This window comes from Myotis yumanensis, unplaced genomic scaffold (assembly GCF_028538775.1).
Source record: "Myotis yumanensis isolate MYYU_CA2020_CCGP unplaced genomic scaffold, mMyoYum1.0.hap1 SCAF_3, whole genome shotgun sequence".
Classification (NCBI taxonomy): Eukaryota; Metazoa; Chordata; class Mammalia; order Chiroptera; family Vespertilionidae; genus Myotis; species Myotis yumanensis.
In genome coordinates this window covers 15,789,280-15,803,697 of record NW_027223754.1, presented here as the reverse complement: position 1 = coordinate 15,803,697, position 14,418 = coordinate 15,789,280, and the positions used below count along the sequence as shown (strand labels likewise).

Below are 14,418 nucleotides of genomic sequence, written 5' to 3'. Positions count from 1 at the left end.
GGAGGGGACCCCGACTCCTTTGCTCCTCCCGACAGTGCCTTAAGTTCCATAGGCCGGAGCACTGAGCCCACAACACAGTTACTGAGGGCACCGCTGGGCTGAAATCTGCATCGTGGCTCCCAGTCGGTGCTGTTTTCACAGCAAGCTCTTCCTTCCACATTGGTTTCAAAACATAGTGTATTAATAGAACATTGGAGGTATAGTAAGGCCAGCAGATCAGGAAACGGCTGCCATTGAAAAGGTAGTTGATTACTCACATTTCCTTAGAGGACAGACATGCCGCGGGGGGTTGAGCGGGGAGCTACATGGGGAATCACTGGGTTGGTCACGAGGCAGAGAGAGAGGGAGGAACTGGGTAAGGGCCTGTATTGTGGTTTCTGTGGGAAAGCAGAGGGTCAGGCTTAGCACTGGCCAGATGGGATAGTTTCAGGGGGCTCTGGGGCCTGGTTGTCTGGGACCCTTGCAGTGTTTGGGGCAGGTGGATGGTGGCCCAGAGAGTGAGGAGGTTGTGGGGTCTGGTTTGCATTTGAGAAGTACATTCATATTTGAGTTGTTTACCATCTCTGGCAACTGGCTCACATTGGAGGGGCAGCCCCTCCAGGGGCAGCAAGATCCTGATGTCACAACTTCAGAATTCAGGAAGTAAAAGGCATGGCTATCACATCATGGTGTGGCTTCAGTGTTGGGCTAAGCTTCTCAATACCTTCAATAACATATATCCCAGGAATGCGTGTTCAGTAACCCGAGAGGATGCTGGGTCTCAAACCCTCCCCCCCGACCCCCAGTTGATCTCTCCCTTCTCCAGGCCTCTGTTTCCAACTTCCTACCTGGCAACCCCCTTGGCTGTAGGCGTCATGGGTGTGAATTACTGTCTTTCTCCCCCAAAGCCCTTCATCAGCCTGTGCTTTGCACCCATCTGTGAAGCTAAGGATCCGTCAGCCTCAGCACTGACCCCCTTCTCCAGGTGCACACCTTCTACGGTCATATCCACGTGTCTCAACAGGAGTGAACCCCGCCGTGTAACTTTCTCTTCGACCCACACTATTCTCTATATCCACCTGTCTTTGCCAAGATTTCTGTGATTAAGTCTCAAGTCAAGTGTGAGACCCTGTTACTTCTCTCCTTATGAAAAAGCCTTGAGTGGCTTCCTAGTGATTATAGTCTCAGGTTTAAATCCTGGGCATGACTCCCACACCCTCTTACTGTGGGGGGTAGAGGGGGTCAGCCATACTGCACCCCTGGCCGGGTCTCAGTCCTCAGCCGGCTGCCACCCCTTCCCTCCCACCCAGTGAAGGCCCATTATTCCTAAGGCCAAGGCCATGTGTCACCTCTGAGAAGCCATCAGCCCTTCTAACTCACCGGTCACGCTTTCCTTCACATCTCTTCAGTACCTCTATACACCTCCATTATAGCAGTGAGCTCACAGTAGCTTGGCTATTTTTTACCTGTGACTTTTTCATCACAACTTGTTAATCATTCATTCAGGGGATCTTTGTTGAGTGTTTAACCTCTGCTAGGCATTGTGCCAGATGTTGATGCAGAAATAACTGAGTTAGACTCTGCCCTCAAGAATCTAATAGCCTCCTTGGGGAAAATGAGAACCAAAGCTACAACCAGGCAGTCTTGTGAGTAATTACAACTAAAATGTGATACCTGCTGACCGGGGGATCAGCCAAGTCCTGTAGGCACAGGGAAGAAAGAACACCACCAGCCAGGGAGAAGTTCTAGGAATTTGAGTGGATCTTAATTGATGGGTGAGGACAAGCTAACTGAGATGGGGAAGCGGTGACTCGATGGATCCTTTTTCTCTAAGAGCCTGAACATGAAGAGTGGTATGCATGTGGGGAAATGTTCACACTGCTTTTCCTTTCATTCCCTTCCGCGCTGGAGAATCCCTTGTAGGTGCCCCTGGTGAGGGATTCTTGTGTTTCTCAATCTCACGTGTGGCTCAGGGGAGCCGATAGCCAGACACAGCTGTCGGCATTTCCGCAGGTTCTTGGATTCCGTGAACAAAACATTTACGTAGCACTTCTCTCGCATGAATCCACATCTTCCAGCGCCAAAGTTAACTGCTTGGTTGAAATGTTTGTTTTCACGAGGCGTCCTCTTTACAGTGAGATGTATTATTACTTGAATTTCAGGTGGTCTTCAAATCTTTCTCTACTGTGAAGTTACTATTTTTTAAATATATTTTTGTTGATTTTAGAGAGGAAGGGAGAGGGAGAGAGAGATAGAAACATCAATGATGAGAGAGAATCATTGATCGGCTGCCTCCTGCACACCCCCTACTGGGGATCGATCCTGCAATCCAGGCATGTGCCCTTGGCCGGAATCGAACCTGGGACCCTTCAGTCCATGGGCCTACGCTCTATCCACTGAGCCAAACCGGCTAGGGCCGAAGTTACTATATTAACAGGCCTTCAAAGTGTCCTTGTGGCTGAGTGCCATAGAAGCCGGAGACTGTCCTCGGGGCCCTGAATATTCCAACCCGCCCAGCACAGGTTGGGGTCAGGCAACTCCTTTGAAGTCCTGGCCGTGCTGCTCTCTGGTGTGGACCCTCAGGGAAGTTATTTAACCACTTGGAGCCTTGGTTTGCATCTTGGTAAAATGCAGGGGAAACGTTCTTACCTGGCAGGATGAGCTGAGCTGATGATTCGTGAAATAATGCTCTACAGTGGATGGTGCTATTCACGGCGTGTAGTATGTTGTTAGTAAATGGAAGGTGTATGTTTTTGGTGACATTATTATTATGTTCAGCAGATTCTTGTATGGGCTGGAGAGATGTCTTAGGTAGATACTGAATTATCAGTTTCCTTAAGATCAAGCAGCCTTAGGAGAGATGGAGGTTGGAGGGTGAGGGAGGGGGATCCTCACCCCTGTATGTCTTCGTATGTTTTTCTAAACGTTGCTAAAGCAGTTCTTAAAACATCACAGCTCGCCTTTGTAGGAAAGCTGAAATAAGGGAGGGGGACATTTGCCATTTTTCTCTCTTTTGTCTGAATTGATGGTCACTTCGTTTAATTAACTGAAGACACAGCCCTTTCTTCATTTTTTATTCACCCGGCTCCTGAGTGTAGTTCAGCAGCCTTGTTTACAACACTTTAAGTACAGTCCTTCTTACTCTTTAGTATACATCCCTACTCCTAGAGGGTTATTTATTTAGCGTGTGAGTTCCTGGTCAGGGGGCAGTGATGTGTTTAGAGTTCGGGGTTCTTAATTACAGACCCAGGGAACTGAGATTGCAGTGGAGTAAGTGCTTCTTTGTCATTGGTCTAGTCCAGGGGTGGGCAAACTTTTTGACTCGAGGGCCACAATGGGTTCTTAAACTGGACTGGAGGGCCGGAACAAAAGCATGGATGGAGTGTTTGTGTGAACTAATATAAATTCAAAGTAAACATCATTACATAAAAGGGTACGGTCTTTTTTTTTAGTTTTATTCATTTCAAACGGGCCGGATCCGGCCCGCGGGCCGTAGTTTGCCCACGGCTGGTCTAGTCTCAATGTCTGAGCCTCATGTCACAGAAATGTCCGACAGGTGTCTCGTGAAAGGGCTCTTTCCTTGGTAGGAACATGATTAGGCAACGATAAGGTGCTCTAGAAATAGAAATAAAATCCGTGCAAAGTAGATTTAGAGCATCGCTTCCTGTGCTTATCGTTGAGAATACCATTGCCTGTTGTCATTCCTGTGCTTTCTTCTCACCCACCCACGTAGGAAGAACGTTGGTGAAAAGCACAGAAACCAGTGACCTTTATGGCTGTGGAATTTCCGTGAAGAGACTCACCTGGACCACGTTTCGTACCTGGTAACCCTCCACACGCCCAGTGTGTCGTGAACTTGAGCGCACGGCTCAGGGTGCTCTCAGAGGAGGGAGCCCGCCTGGCCTGCCGACGAGGTGGGGAGGGGCGGGGGGAGGTCGGGAGAGAGAATATGGAGCAAGTGTTTTACAACCTGAACCTCAGAACTGTGATCCTCCAAGGAGAGCGCTACTTGAAGAAAAGAAAAGACAAAAAAAAAGTCGAATGGCTTCTCAGGGACTTTGCTTTCTGTGCACATATAAGCCATGGTTCCAGCGCAGGTGGCGGTATTTAGAGCACTCAGATTTCAGTTCTGTTCAATGTGAACGAGGGCGCGCCTGACCATTCATTGCTGTTCCGCAACTAGTGTAAAATATGTACATGTTTATCTTTATTTTTATAATATGCAAAGACATTTAAATTTATACAGTTGGAAGCTTCTAGCGTTAGTTAACACTGGGTGCAATATTCGCATGAGAACTGTGCCAAGATGGGGCTGACTTCTTATTTTAGCATAAGACCTTTCTGTTCAGTCTTTACTCTGTAATCCTATGCAGATTAAAAAAAAAAAAAAAGATACCTGTCTGCCCATGGGGTAAGGGTTGGCTCGTAGAGGTTGCCAATAGTCTGCAAGGTGCACGCAGGCACTGACTCCTCTCCTTCTGACGAAAGGCCCTGCCTGTGAGCCGCTGGGCAGGGTGCTGGGGTGGTTCCTTTTCACTGCCACATGTCACTCCTGCGGAGCACAGTGTTCCTCGCAGACCGTTTGTGGTCACTGGTGATGCACCGATGGAGGTCTGGGGTTAGGGTTCTTTAGCAGGAGGCCGAAGCGTTAGCGAGTCCATTGAAAACCTGAGTCTTTTCTTTTAAAAAACATTTTTTAATTGATTTCAGAGAGGAAGGGAGAGAGAGAAACATCAGTGATGCAACAGAATCATTGATCTGCTGCCTCCTGCATGCCCCCTACTAGGAACAAAGCCCGTAACCCGGGCATGTGCCCTGCTTGGGAATAGAACCATGACACCCTGTTTCATGGGTCGACGCTCAACCACTGAGCCACGCCGGCAGGGCCTGAGTCTTTCAACAGCTTAAGATAATCAGGAGTCAGTTCTGAAACACGCAGAGAACTCTCAGAGTGAGTGCTCTTTTTTTCTAGGACAGAGTCTGTGAAATTTAGCAGAGCACTTGGCAAGCCTCCACATCTGGCTGTCAGGCTTCAGATAGTCAATGGCCTAATTGGAGAGCATAATCCCCCGTTGGTTATTTATAAATACAGAGCCTCTGACTGGTCGGTCTTCTGCCAAGAACTAGGAAAACTTGTTTTAAAATCTCCACGAAGCAAAACATAAGAAGCAAACCAAACAAATTGCTTTCCCTTCGATTCCTAATTAGGGCCAAGCAGCATCTCCTGCAGTAGTAACGCCTTCTCGTCTGAGGGATGTGAGGGCCCATTAACATCTGCCTCCTCTGCATGTTGATCGAAAATGTGTAAGACTGTTCTCACCCGTGTGAGGCAGGAAAAGCGAGTCCGCTGGTCGTATTCTCTCATAAAGTATTAACTCTTGGAATGCCACGGTCCACCAAGTGTCAAGGAGCAAGTGGCTGCGTCACAAAAAATCACGAATCAATTTTTATAGACTATTTTCTGCCCCCAGGAGTTAACTTGACCAATTCCAGAATCTCCAGTTAAACAAGGGTGATTTCTGATGATCAGAAAACCACGTGGAATCGGACTGTTTCTCTATTTTTAAATACTTGAATATGACACCTCAAAATTGAGATTTTGCTCTCATGAGAACAGTCACAAAATCAGTCTGGTGGAGCCTTTTGTCACAGTTCTCGTGTGTGTGCATGGGCGTGTGTGCGTGTGTGTCAACTGAATGCTAATGTTTAATTGCTTTGTGGGCCATTGAATCATAAACGTTTTTAATTGGCACGAGACGGTTCCTAAACTGTCACGTTAACGGATTTTGCCCCGTCTTTTGTAAAGACTCTTAAGTGTGTGACTTTGAGCTAATTCTCCTGGGACCATATTAAATGAAGAAGAAAAAAAATGCCCCTTTGGGTGACATACCCTGAAGAGTGTGTGCTGTTATTATGAACGTAAATGCCCACGTTCTTAATATCAATTTTTCAACAAGTGACGTTTTGTGCTGTCATCCGAACCCTAGAGAAGCAGAGTAAGAAGAAATCTTGGGGTCACATGTGTTTAAGTAAAAAGACCATGCAGTCGAGGGTCATGTGACCGAAAGCAGCTCCAGAAAAGCTTGAGACCTTGCCCCAGGGTGGGGGAGGGGTGAAGATACAGGAAACACTCTGCTCTACGGGGAACTTGCACCATCTGTGCAGGAAGTCCTTTCCTCCTTCCACACCTGGGAAGACTCAGCCAGCGGAGGCGACAGGCAGGTCCTTCAGCACACGGGGAGTCTTCCCGCCAAGTAGTCCCTGGCCCCCCAACAAACACCCTCCACGTTGGTTATGGTTTCTATCCCTGCAACTCGCAGTATCAGAGCCGCTTCCTGGAATTGTGACGTGCTGCCAGGATTAATGTCTTTCCCCTTCCAAGAAAAATGACAGTGCTCATATTTGACACTTGTGTGATGGACTCCTATGACTGAAAAACATGGAAAGGGCTTGGTGTCATTCCTGATGGGTGATGGGATGTGTGTTATTTTTCATGCCACAGTTTGTGAATTGTAATTGCGGTTTCCTATTTAATTGTTGTAACCGGGCAGAAATGAAAAAAAAGTTCAATAAAAATACAAATGTTTAAGCAACTATATTTCCGGAGTTTAGTTTTTTCTATGGGTGTTTTGTGTGTGTGTGTTTTTTTTTTTTTTTTTTTAGTTTTGATTTTATCACTTATGGAATAACTTTTATATTTTTAGCTAAGTCACTTTTGAGCTTTGGGAGGTGGGTGGTGGCAGCTCTGTTTGGGGATTGAGTTCCAAAGAAGAAAATTGTTTAAACCCCGCCCTCTGGGGAGGCCAGTGTGACGCCGTGGTTGAGCACCAACCCAGCAACCAAGAAGTCTCTAGTTCGATTCCTGGTCAGGGCACATGCTCAGACACAATCTACAGTGTGTGTGTGTGTGTGGGGGGGGGGGGGGGGGGTGCAGGAGGCAGCTGATTGATGATGTTTCTATCGCTCTATCCCTCTCCCTTCCTCTCTCTAAAGATCAATAAAAAACATATTTAAAACAACAACAAAAAACCCACTCTGTCCTCTGTTTTCAGACTGGAGATTCAACTCTGGTTTCTTAAATCAGATCCTTTTCCCAGTGATCTGCTATCCTCCTGAATCAGAGCTTATGAATGTGTGATAAGCTTGCAAGTTCTCTCTCCCTGGGCTCTTAGCAGCCTGCCACCACCATGTTACTATCGGGGAAGGAGGGTGTATATTTCAGGCTGGGACCAGGTACCAGGACCAGAGGCCCTATTCTCCCTGTTTGTTTGAAAGGACAGTTGAGAAGCTAAGGAAAGAAAAAGAATGAGGCTGCTTCCTGTAGACGCCACAGCCTCTAGAGAAGAACCAAAGCAGGAAAGCCCCAACCTGGGGGCACAGGGAGGAAGGGGCCCCCTCAGCCAGGAGGCTTCATGTGAGACTCCTGAGAAGGTAGGTGGAGCCACCGGGAGCCCTGAATCCAAACGTACCTCTGCCAATGGAAAGGATGAAACCACGAGGCTGGCGGAATTTTCAAAAGAGCAGCATAGATGGTTTTGCTCTGACAAGCTGGTCCAGGTGAGTAAGGCCCCGTGCCCAGCCCTCTGTCCCTCCTGGTGAACAGGGCAGAAGAGAAGTCATCGCTGTGGGCGTGGTTTTTCTTTACCAAGGACCTCGAGTTCTTTAAACGTGGTCAGCGGGTGTCCGTGGTGACAATAGAAGTTCTTGATTTATCACATCAATCATTCCCTCCCAAGTCTATTTCTCCTACCTAATTGTGAGCTTTTTGAAATAGATTCCAGATTTGCTTTGAGTACCACAGGTGGTTAAATTCAAAAGCCCTGGTTTGCCTTTGACTGTGTCTGCTTGTGGCACCCACTGGTCCTGGGTGCCAGAAGGGACATCCCCTGGTAGAACCTGCGGCTGCTGCAGGGAGGGGACTCCGAAGAAGTTCTAGAAAGCAGTGGCCCTTTGAAGTTGTCTGGGTTTGATGACATGAGAAAATTCACCTGGTGACAGAAGCCCTGTTTGAATATTTAAGCACAGGTAAGAAATATCTTCTTCATCTTGATATACAGGAAAGATTTTTGAATGAAATTAATTTCACTCTAAACACTATGTTTCCCCAACTGCTCCATGAAACATCCATGTCTCCTGAGATTTGTTCTTCTGCAAAAGAGTTCTGAGATCAAGTAAGTTTGAGAAATGTTGCATTAAACAAAGCTTAAGAGTTATTGCTGCAAGACTCAGAACCTTTCAGATGCCGATTAAATGGTGAGTGTCCGAAGGGGATAGAATGCAGCATTTCCACGTGTATCTGACTGTGGAAGGAAGTCTTTCCCAAGAGTTGTCTGTGGACATCACTGAGACCAGTTTTCCCAAATTGCAACCTGAGAGGTTTGCACTAACAACATCACAAATAACATTAAATGTGAATGGCTTAAACAGCTCAATTATAAGAGAGTTTTGTGATTGGACTAAAAATTTATGCTCTCTACAGGACACAGATTTTAATTTAAAAATATAGGTTGGACAAAGATATACCAGGCCAAAACATAAACACACACAACACAAAACTAAACCAAAACAAAAAACAACAACAAATGCCACAATAGAGCTGCACTGACTGCACTAATATTAGATAAAAATAGACATTAAAATTTAAAAAAATGAGAGGTGAAGAGGGATATTTAATTACGAAAAGAGGTCAATCGATCAGGAAGAAAAGGAAATTTAGGACATGCATAAAAATATCGATTCAACAGCACAATGCTAAATCACCAATGGGTCAAAGAAGAAACCAAAAGGATTATTAGAAAATATGAGGGCAATACAAATCAAGACTTCAGTAAGATCCCACTTCACAACTGTGATGGCTGTCATAACAAAGATAGACAATGGCAGTGTTGACTAGGATGTGGAGAAATTGGGACTCTTGTACATTGCTGCTAAAATGATCAAGATACTTTGGCAAACAGTTTGGCAGTTCTTCAAAATGTTAAACATTCTATTCCTCCACTTTCAGTCTATACCCAAGAGAAAAAAAGGCACGTGTCTATCCAAAAAAAAACACTTGTCAATAAATGTTTATGGCAGTACAATTCATAATGGCCAAAAAATGGAAACAACCCAGATATGTATCTACTGATGAATGGAGAACTAAAACGTTGGTATGTTCATACAATGGAATGTTATCTGGCAATAAAAAGAAATGAAGTAGTGATACATGCTACCACTTGGAGAAACCTTAAAAACATTCTTCTAGGTGAAAGAAACCAGTCACAGGAGATCACATAGTGTATGACCCCATTTCTATAAAATATCCAGAATAGGCAAATATATAGTGGTTGCTCTGGGCGAGGAGGGGGGGGGGGGGCGGGTTTGGCAATAACTGCGAAGGGGTGCAGGGTTTCTTTTAGGGGAGTGTATTAGGGTTCTCCAGAGAGAGAACCAATAGGATACATTGGGGACAGATGATAGGAAATTGGCTCATTGACTAGGGAGGTTAGCGAGTCCAGTACCTGCAGAGCTGATGTCCGGTGTGAAGGCTGTTTGGCAGGGGAATTCTGACTTTCTGAGGGAAGGTCAGCCTTTGGTTCTGTCCATGCCTTCAACTGATTGGGTGAGGCCTACTCATATGATGGAGGTCAGTCTGCAGTTATGAAAGCTGAGAGCACAGGCTTCTCTGAGAAAGCCTCGGTGTACAAAGACCGAGTGATAGAGCCACGTTGAGAATGGAGTGACAAGTCTTTCAAATGAAGACACAAAATTGAAATAAAGGAAGATATTTGGAGGCAATGAGTTGTTAGGCTGCTTGCCTATGGCATGGTAGAGTCTGAAACCGTGAAAGGATATAGAGCCCGTGGCCTATGACCAGATGAAAGCCTTTCACAACATGTGCCTCCTGCATAGAGGCAATTCCTCAGTCAATTGGCATAAATCTAAACTCCATTCCCTCTAGAGGTGTACTTGAGAGTATCAGTGCAACCACACTCAAGTCTAACGGTAACACCTTGCCCACAGCTCCCAATGCCCCTCCGCCAGTTCTACAGTGCTGGCTAAAGTAGGCATGGGCATCTGGTGGCCTGGTATGCAAAAACTGTCCAGACAAATAAGTTTCCCGCTCCTAGAATAGAAACCAACCAACAGCAGAAGTAGGAAGAATGCCGTGATACGGAGAGAAGGGTCAGAGTGGCCATTAGGGCCACTTCCAGACCAAAGTAAAGATGGAGGAGATCTGGGTGAAGTCGAGGAAGCTGGCAGAAGAGAATAGAACTCAACAATGAGGCCAAAGGCCACACCCCTGTGAGTGGGTCTGGAGACAATCAGGGGTCCCTAGAGTTGCCTCCATTGCCCCAGACCAAATGGCACTTCTGGCATTCTGGCTCAGAGTTGAAGTTATTTATATCTTATTTTCAGGAACTTGAACTCCTTGGGAACACCTTCCACGTTCCATCCCTTTAGCAGTGGTTCTCAACCTTCTGGCCCTTTAAATACAGTTCCTCATGTTGTGACCCAACCATAAAATTATTTTCGTTGCTACTTCATAACTGTAATGTTGCTACTGTTATGAATTGTAATGTAAATATCTGATATGCAGGATGGTCTTAGGTGACCCCTGTGAAAGGGTCGTTCAACCGCCAAAGGGGTCTCGACCCACAGGTTGAGAACCGCTGCTTTAATGTGTGTTGGTTCTACATCCGACCTCTGAGGAACCAGGGAGGAAGAAATGAGGTGGACATTCACCCTTCCCCCTAATTCCCAGCTTCCGCATCTGAGCATATGGTCATGAGCCCCTCATTATCACCCTGGATCCTAGAGCAAAATTGAAATGATGACATATATCTAAAGACTGTTTGGTCCAGCTGCCTTCTTACAAATCCAAAACATCACTAGTCGATGGACAAGCTAGTTATTATTTCAGACTTGGCGTATGTCAGTGTCATCCAGCTAGGAAGAAGGCATAATGAAATACTTCCAAGTGCTTTGAACTGGCAAAACTGTGTTTATGCCATTACATGGAAACCAGCTACTGGCATGCTATTGGTGAGGTTTAGTGCTGCTGAGGTCAGGAAATTACAGCTCTGGTTACATGTTTCACTGCACACTGGTTTGCATCTCATCAGGAAAGAATCTTGATTTGGAGCTATTCCTTCATGCACAAGGAAGGAGCTTGTTATAAATAAGGGGCTGGGATTCTTAAATAATTTTATTTCCTCCTAAGAGATGCAAATGAAGACAAGTGGATGGCTGTCCGTGTTCGGGCTGCATCAGAAAATTCCACTACTTATGTGCAGGTGACAGCAACATAATAAAAAGGGATGTCTTCTCACATACCCAGGCTTCTCTCTCAACCAGTTCTGCCAAGCACCGTGGGCCTTGCCAAGTCCCCATGGACCTGGCCAGAGATACAGCTGATGCAGGACTAGAAGGAGCACTGAGCTTGCTATCAGATGACCTGGATAAAGACCCGGATAGCCTCTAACTAGCCATGGGATGTTGTACATGGGATGGGACTTCTTTAGGCCACAGATTGTTCATCTGTATTCCTAGTGATTGCTTGCAGTCCTCTCCACAGTTTGAATAGAATCTACCAGTATGTCAGTTCATAAGGCTGTTGTCCCACAGCTACAAAATTACTGCAGCTGACCTGTCAACATTTGGTCAATTTTTCTAATTGCACAGATCCACACACACGTTCTGACCTGGTTCTCCTTGTGGCTAGCCCTGCATCTGTCATGCAGTGGCCTTGAATAGTTGGATCTGGCTGGTGCTGGGACACTTTTCCTCTTACTCACAGGAACAGCCTCTAGGACTGCAGTCTCCTTAGCTGCAGAGACCAACAGATAGTTAATGAAGCAGTTCATGTGATCACCGGCCTTCAAGGATTTGGTCACAGTGTTATTTTCAAACGCAAGTGAAAAGAACTCAGTGTTCAAGTTCTTAAGTGGACAGGTTGGAGGAGTGGTACATTTCTATGCAAGGGTGCTCCCTTGTAAAAACGAGGAGGACATTCAACACAGCATAAGGAAAACAGTGAGTCTGGTTTCACTAGAGATGTTAACACCTGGGTGCACCTCTGGAATGCTGTTCTTGGAACCCATGTTTTTAAAACATGGACTGACTGGACTATAATGTGAGGCGTTTCTGAGGCCAAACTCCCCAGATGGAAATGCAAACGGAATTGTGCTCCATTATTAGGACTGTAAAGTGAAGATACTGAGAGGGATCGTGCCAATAAACCACCTTATTTTTGTCACTTTGTGCCATCTGCCACTAGGACTTTCCCAAATAAGGTGCCTTTAAATGTTACCTTGTCTGCACTCAGAGCCTGAGGCATGGCAGAAGAGTGGGACTCCCAGGGGAATAGAAATAGCTAGCAAAAGCTTTCAATGGCCGAAACCGGTTTGGCTCAGTGGATAGAGCGTCGGCCTGCGGACTGAAAGGTCCCAGGTTCGATTCCAGTCAAGGGCATGTACCTGGGTTGCAGGCACATCCCCAGTAGGAGATGTGCAGGAGGCAGCTGATCGATGTTTCTAACTCTCTATCTCTCTCCCTTCCTCTCTGTAAAAAATCAATAAAATATATTTTTTTAAAAAAAAGCTTTCAATGTGTCCAAATTTAACCCCACTCTCAGGACTCTATTCCAACATCCTAGAGATATGGTCAAAGGTATAAGTATATGGATGTTTCTCATAAACATATAAAGCAACAGTGGGAACGTGATGAAGTACATGATGGGAAATGCCATTAGAATAATGCTTCTGAAGAATGGTTTACAATAATATACAAAAGGCTTTGCTACAATTTATGTGAAAAAATGAGGTTATAAGTTTTATATTCAATGTATTTTCTTATTTATTTATTCATTTATTTTAAATATATATTTTATTGATTTCAGAGAGGAAGGCAGAGGGAGAGAGAGATAGATACATCAATGATGACAGAGAACCATTGGTTGGCTGCCTCCTGCACACCCTACACAGGGGACCGAGCCTGCAACCCAGGCATGTGCCCTGAATGGGAATCTGTGACTTCCTGGTTCATAGGTTGGTGCTCAACAATTTTGCCACACTGGCTGGGCTATATCTAATGTATTTTCTTTCTTTTTTAAAAATATATTTTATTGATTTTTTACAGAGAGGAAGGGAGAGGAATAGAGAGCTAGAAACATCGATGAGGGATGAGGGAGAAACATCGATCAGCTGCCTCCTGCACACTCCCTACTGGGTATGTGCCCACAACCAAGGTACATGCCCTTGACTGGAATCGAACCTGGGACCCTTGAATCTGCAGGCCGACGCTCTATCCACTGAGCCAAACCAGACAGGGCTATATCTAATGTATTTTCAACACATGTAAGGACAAATGCAGGAATTAGAGTGCCACCGAAGGCCCCTCCCCCTCCGCAGAGATCCCACCAAATACAGGAGAGCTGACACCTCAGGGACAGACCAGGCTCCTGTCACACAGCTCTCTCCAAGGCCTCCTGACAGCAATCTCTCCAGAGGACATGACAGGTCACCATCCTCAAATGCGAACTTCCACCTCCCTTAAAAAGCTTATATATGGAAAAAAAAATTCCATGTGGCCAATTAGGAGGAAAAATGAAGGTTTCTTGCATGAATATTTTGCTGAAATGACAGCACCCAGATACCAGCTCTGCTCCAAGAAGACCCGTGGCTGCGACTTCTCAAGATTTGCGGTAAGAAGGGATCTCAGTTTAAAAGTGGTTTCACTGTTTGGTTCTTAATATTCTAAAGCACCTAAAATGCTAACAGAGATTACTTTAGATTTGGGAGGACGGCTGATTTCTTTTCCTTCCTCCTTTATATTTCACTCTGCTTTCCAAGTTACCCACAATAAGCTTTACCTTGAATTTATAACTGCATCACAGAAAACCTTTAGGTGACCACCCTTGCCCCCTTACCTGAGATTGCTTGGTCTCCCCGTTTAGTACAGCCATGCCTTTCTCCCCGCAGACACACTGCAAACTCACTTCCATTGTTCATGGTTGCAAATGCCACTGGTAATATCAGCACCAATAGCCCCGCAGAGACTTCCAAACGTGGGCGTGGGAGGAAGCAACGAACTAGTATCCACAAGGCTGCACATGCTAACAAAGCTGATCGTGTGCCTTTGCTGTGGAGGCAGTGACCCTGATTGTGACTATATTTAATAAATTCATAATGCAATCAGTGGGTTATCCAAGCCTGTGATCATAACATGCTATATTATTAAAACAGGCCACTTACCTAATGCTTTCTGGAAAAAGGTCAAAAAGAGGACTGCAGTGTTCCCTGGGTAGAAGTTCAACTGCTTTTAGACTAAAAGCCAAATAAATGACATGAACTTCATTGTCTTTTGTTTGGTGGGGGTTTAAATGTATCAGGAGAACTAACTCTTTGAAAAGTTCCTTAGAGTACATAATTTTGCAGTAGCCCATTTACTTTCTAATTT

The 14,418-nt window shown here is 45.5% G+C and overlaps 1 protein-coding gene across 2 annotated transcripts in view; it reads left to right on the top strand.

Moving 5' to 3' along the window:
* MFHAS1 (multifunctional ROCO family signaling regulator 1) overlaps positions 1-6,577 on the top strand; it is a 72,854-nt gene extending 66,277 nt beyond the window's left edge. For both annotated transcript variants that reach the window (XR_011470729.1, XM_070408319.1), the window contains one exon: positions 3,713-6,577. Coding sequence is in view for 1 of the 2 variants with exons in the window: in XM_070408319.1 (XP_070264420.1) it covers positions 3,713-3,746 (34 nt within the window). In the remaining variant the exon portion in view is untranslated. The remainder of the gene's footprint in view (positions 1-3,712) is intronic.
* The last annotated feature ends 7,841 nt before the right edge of the window (positions 6,578-14,418 follow it).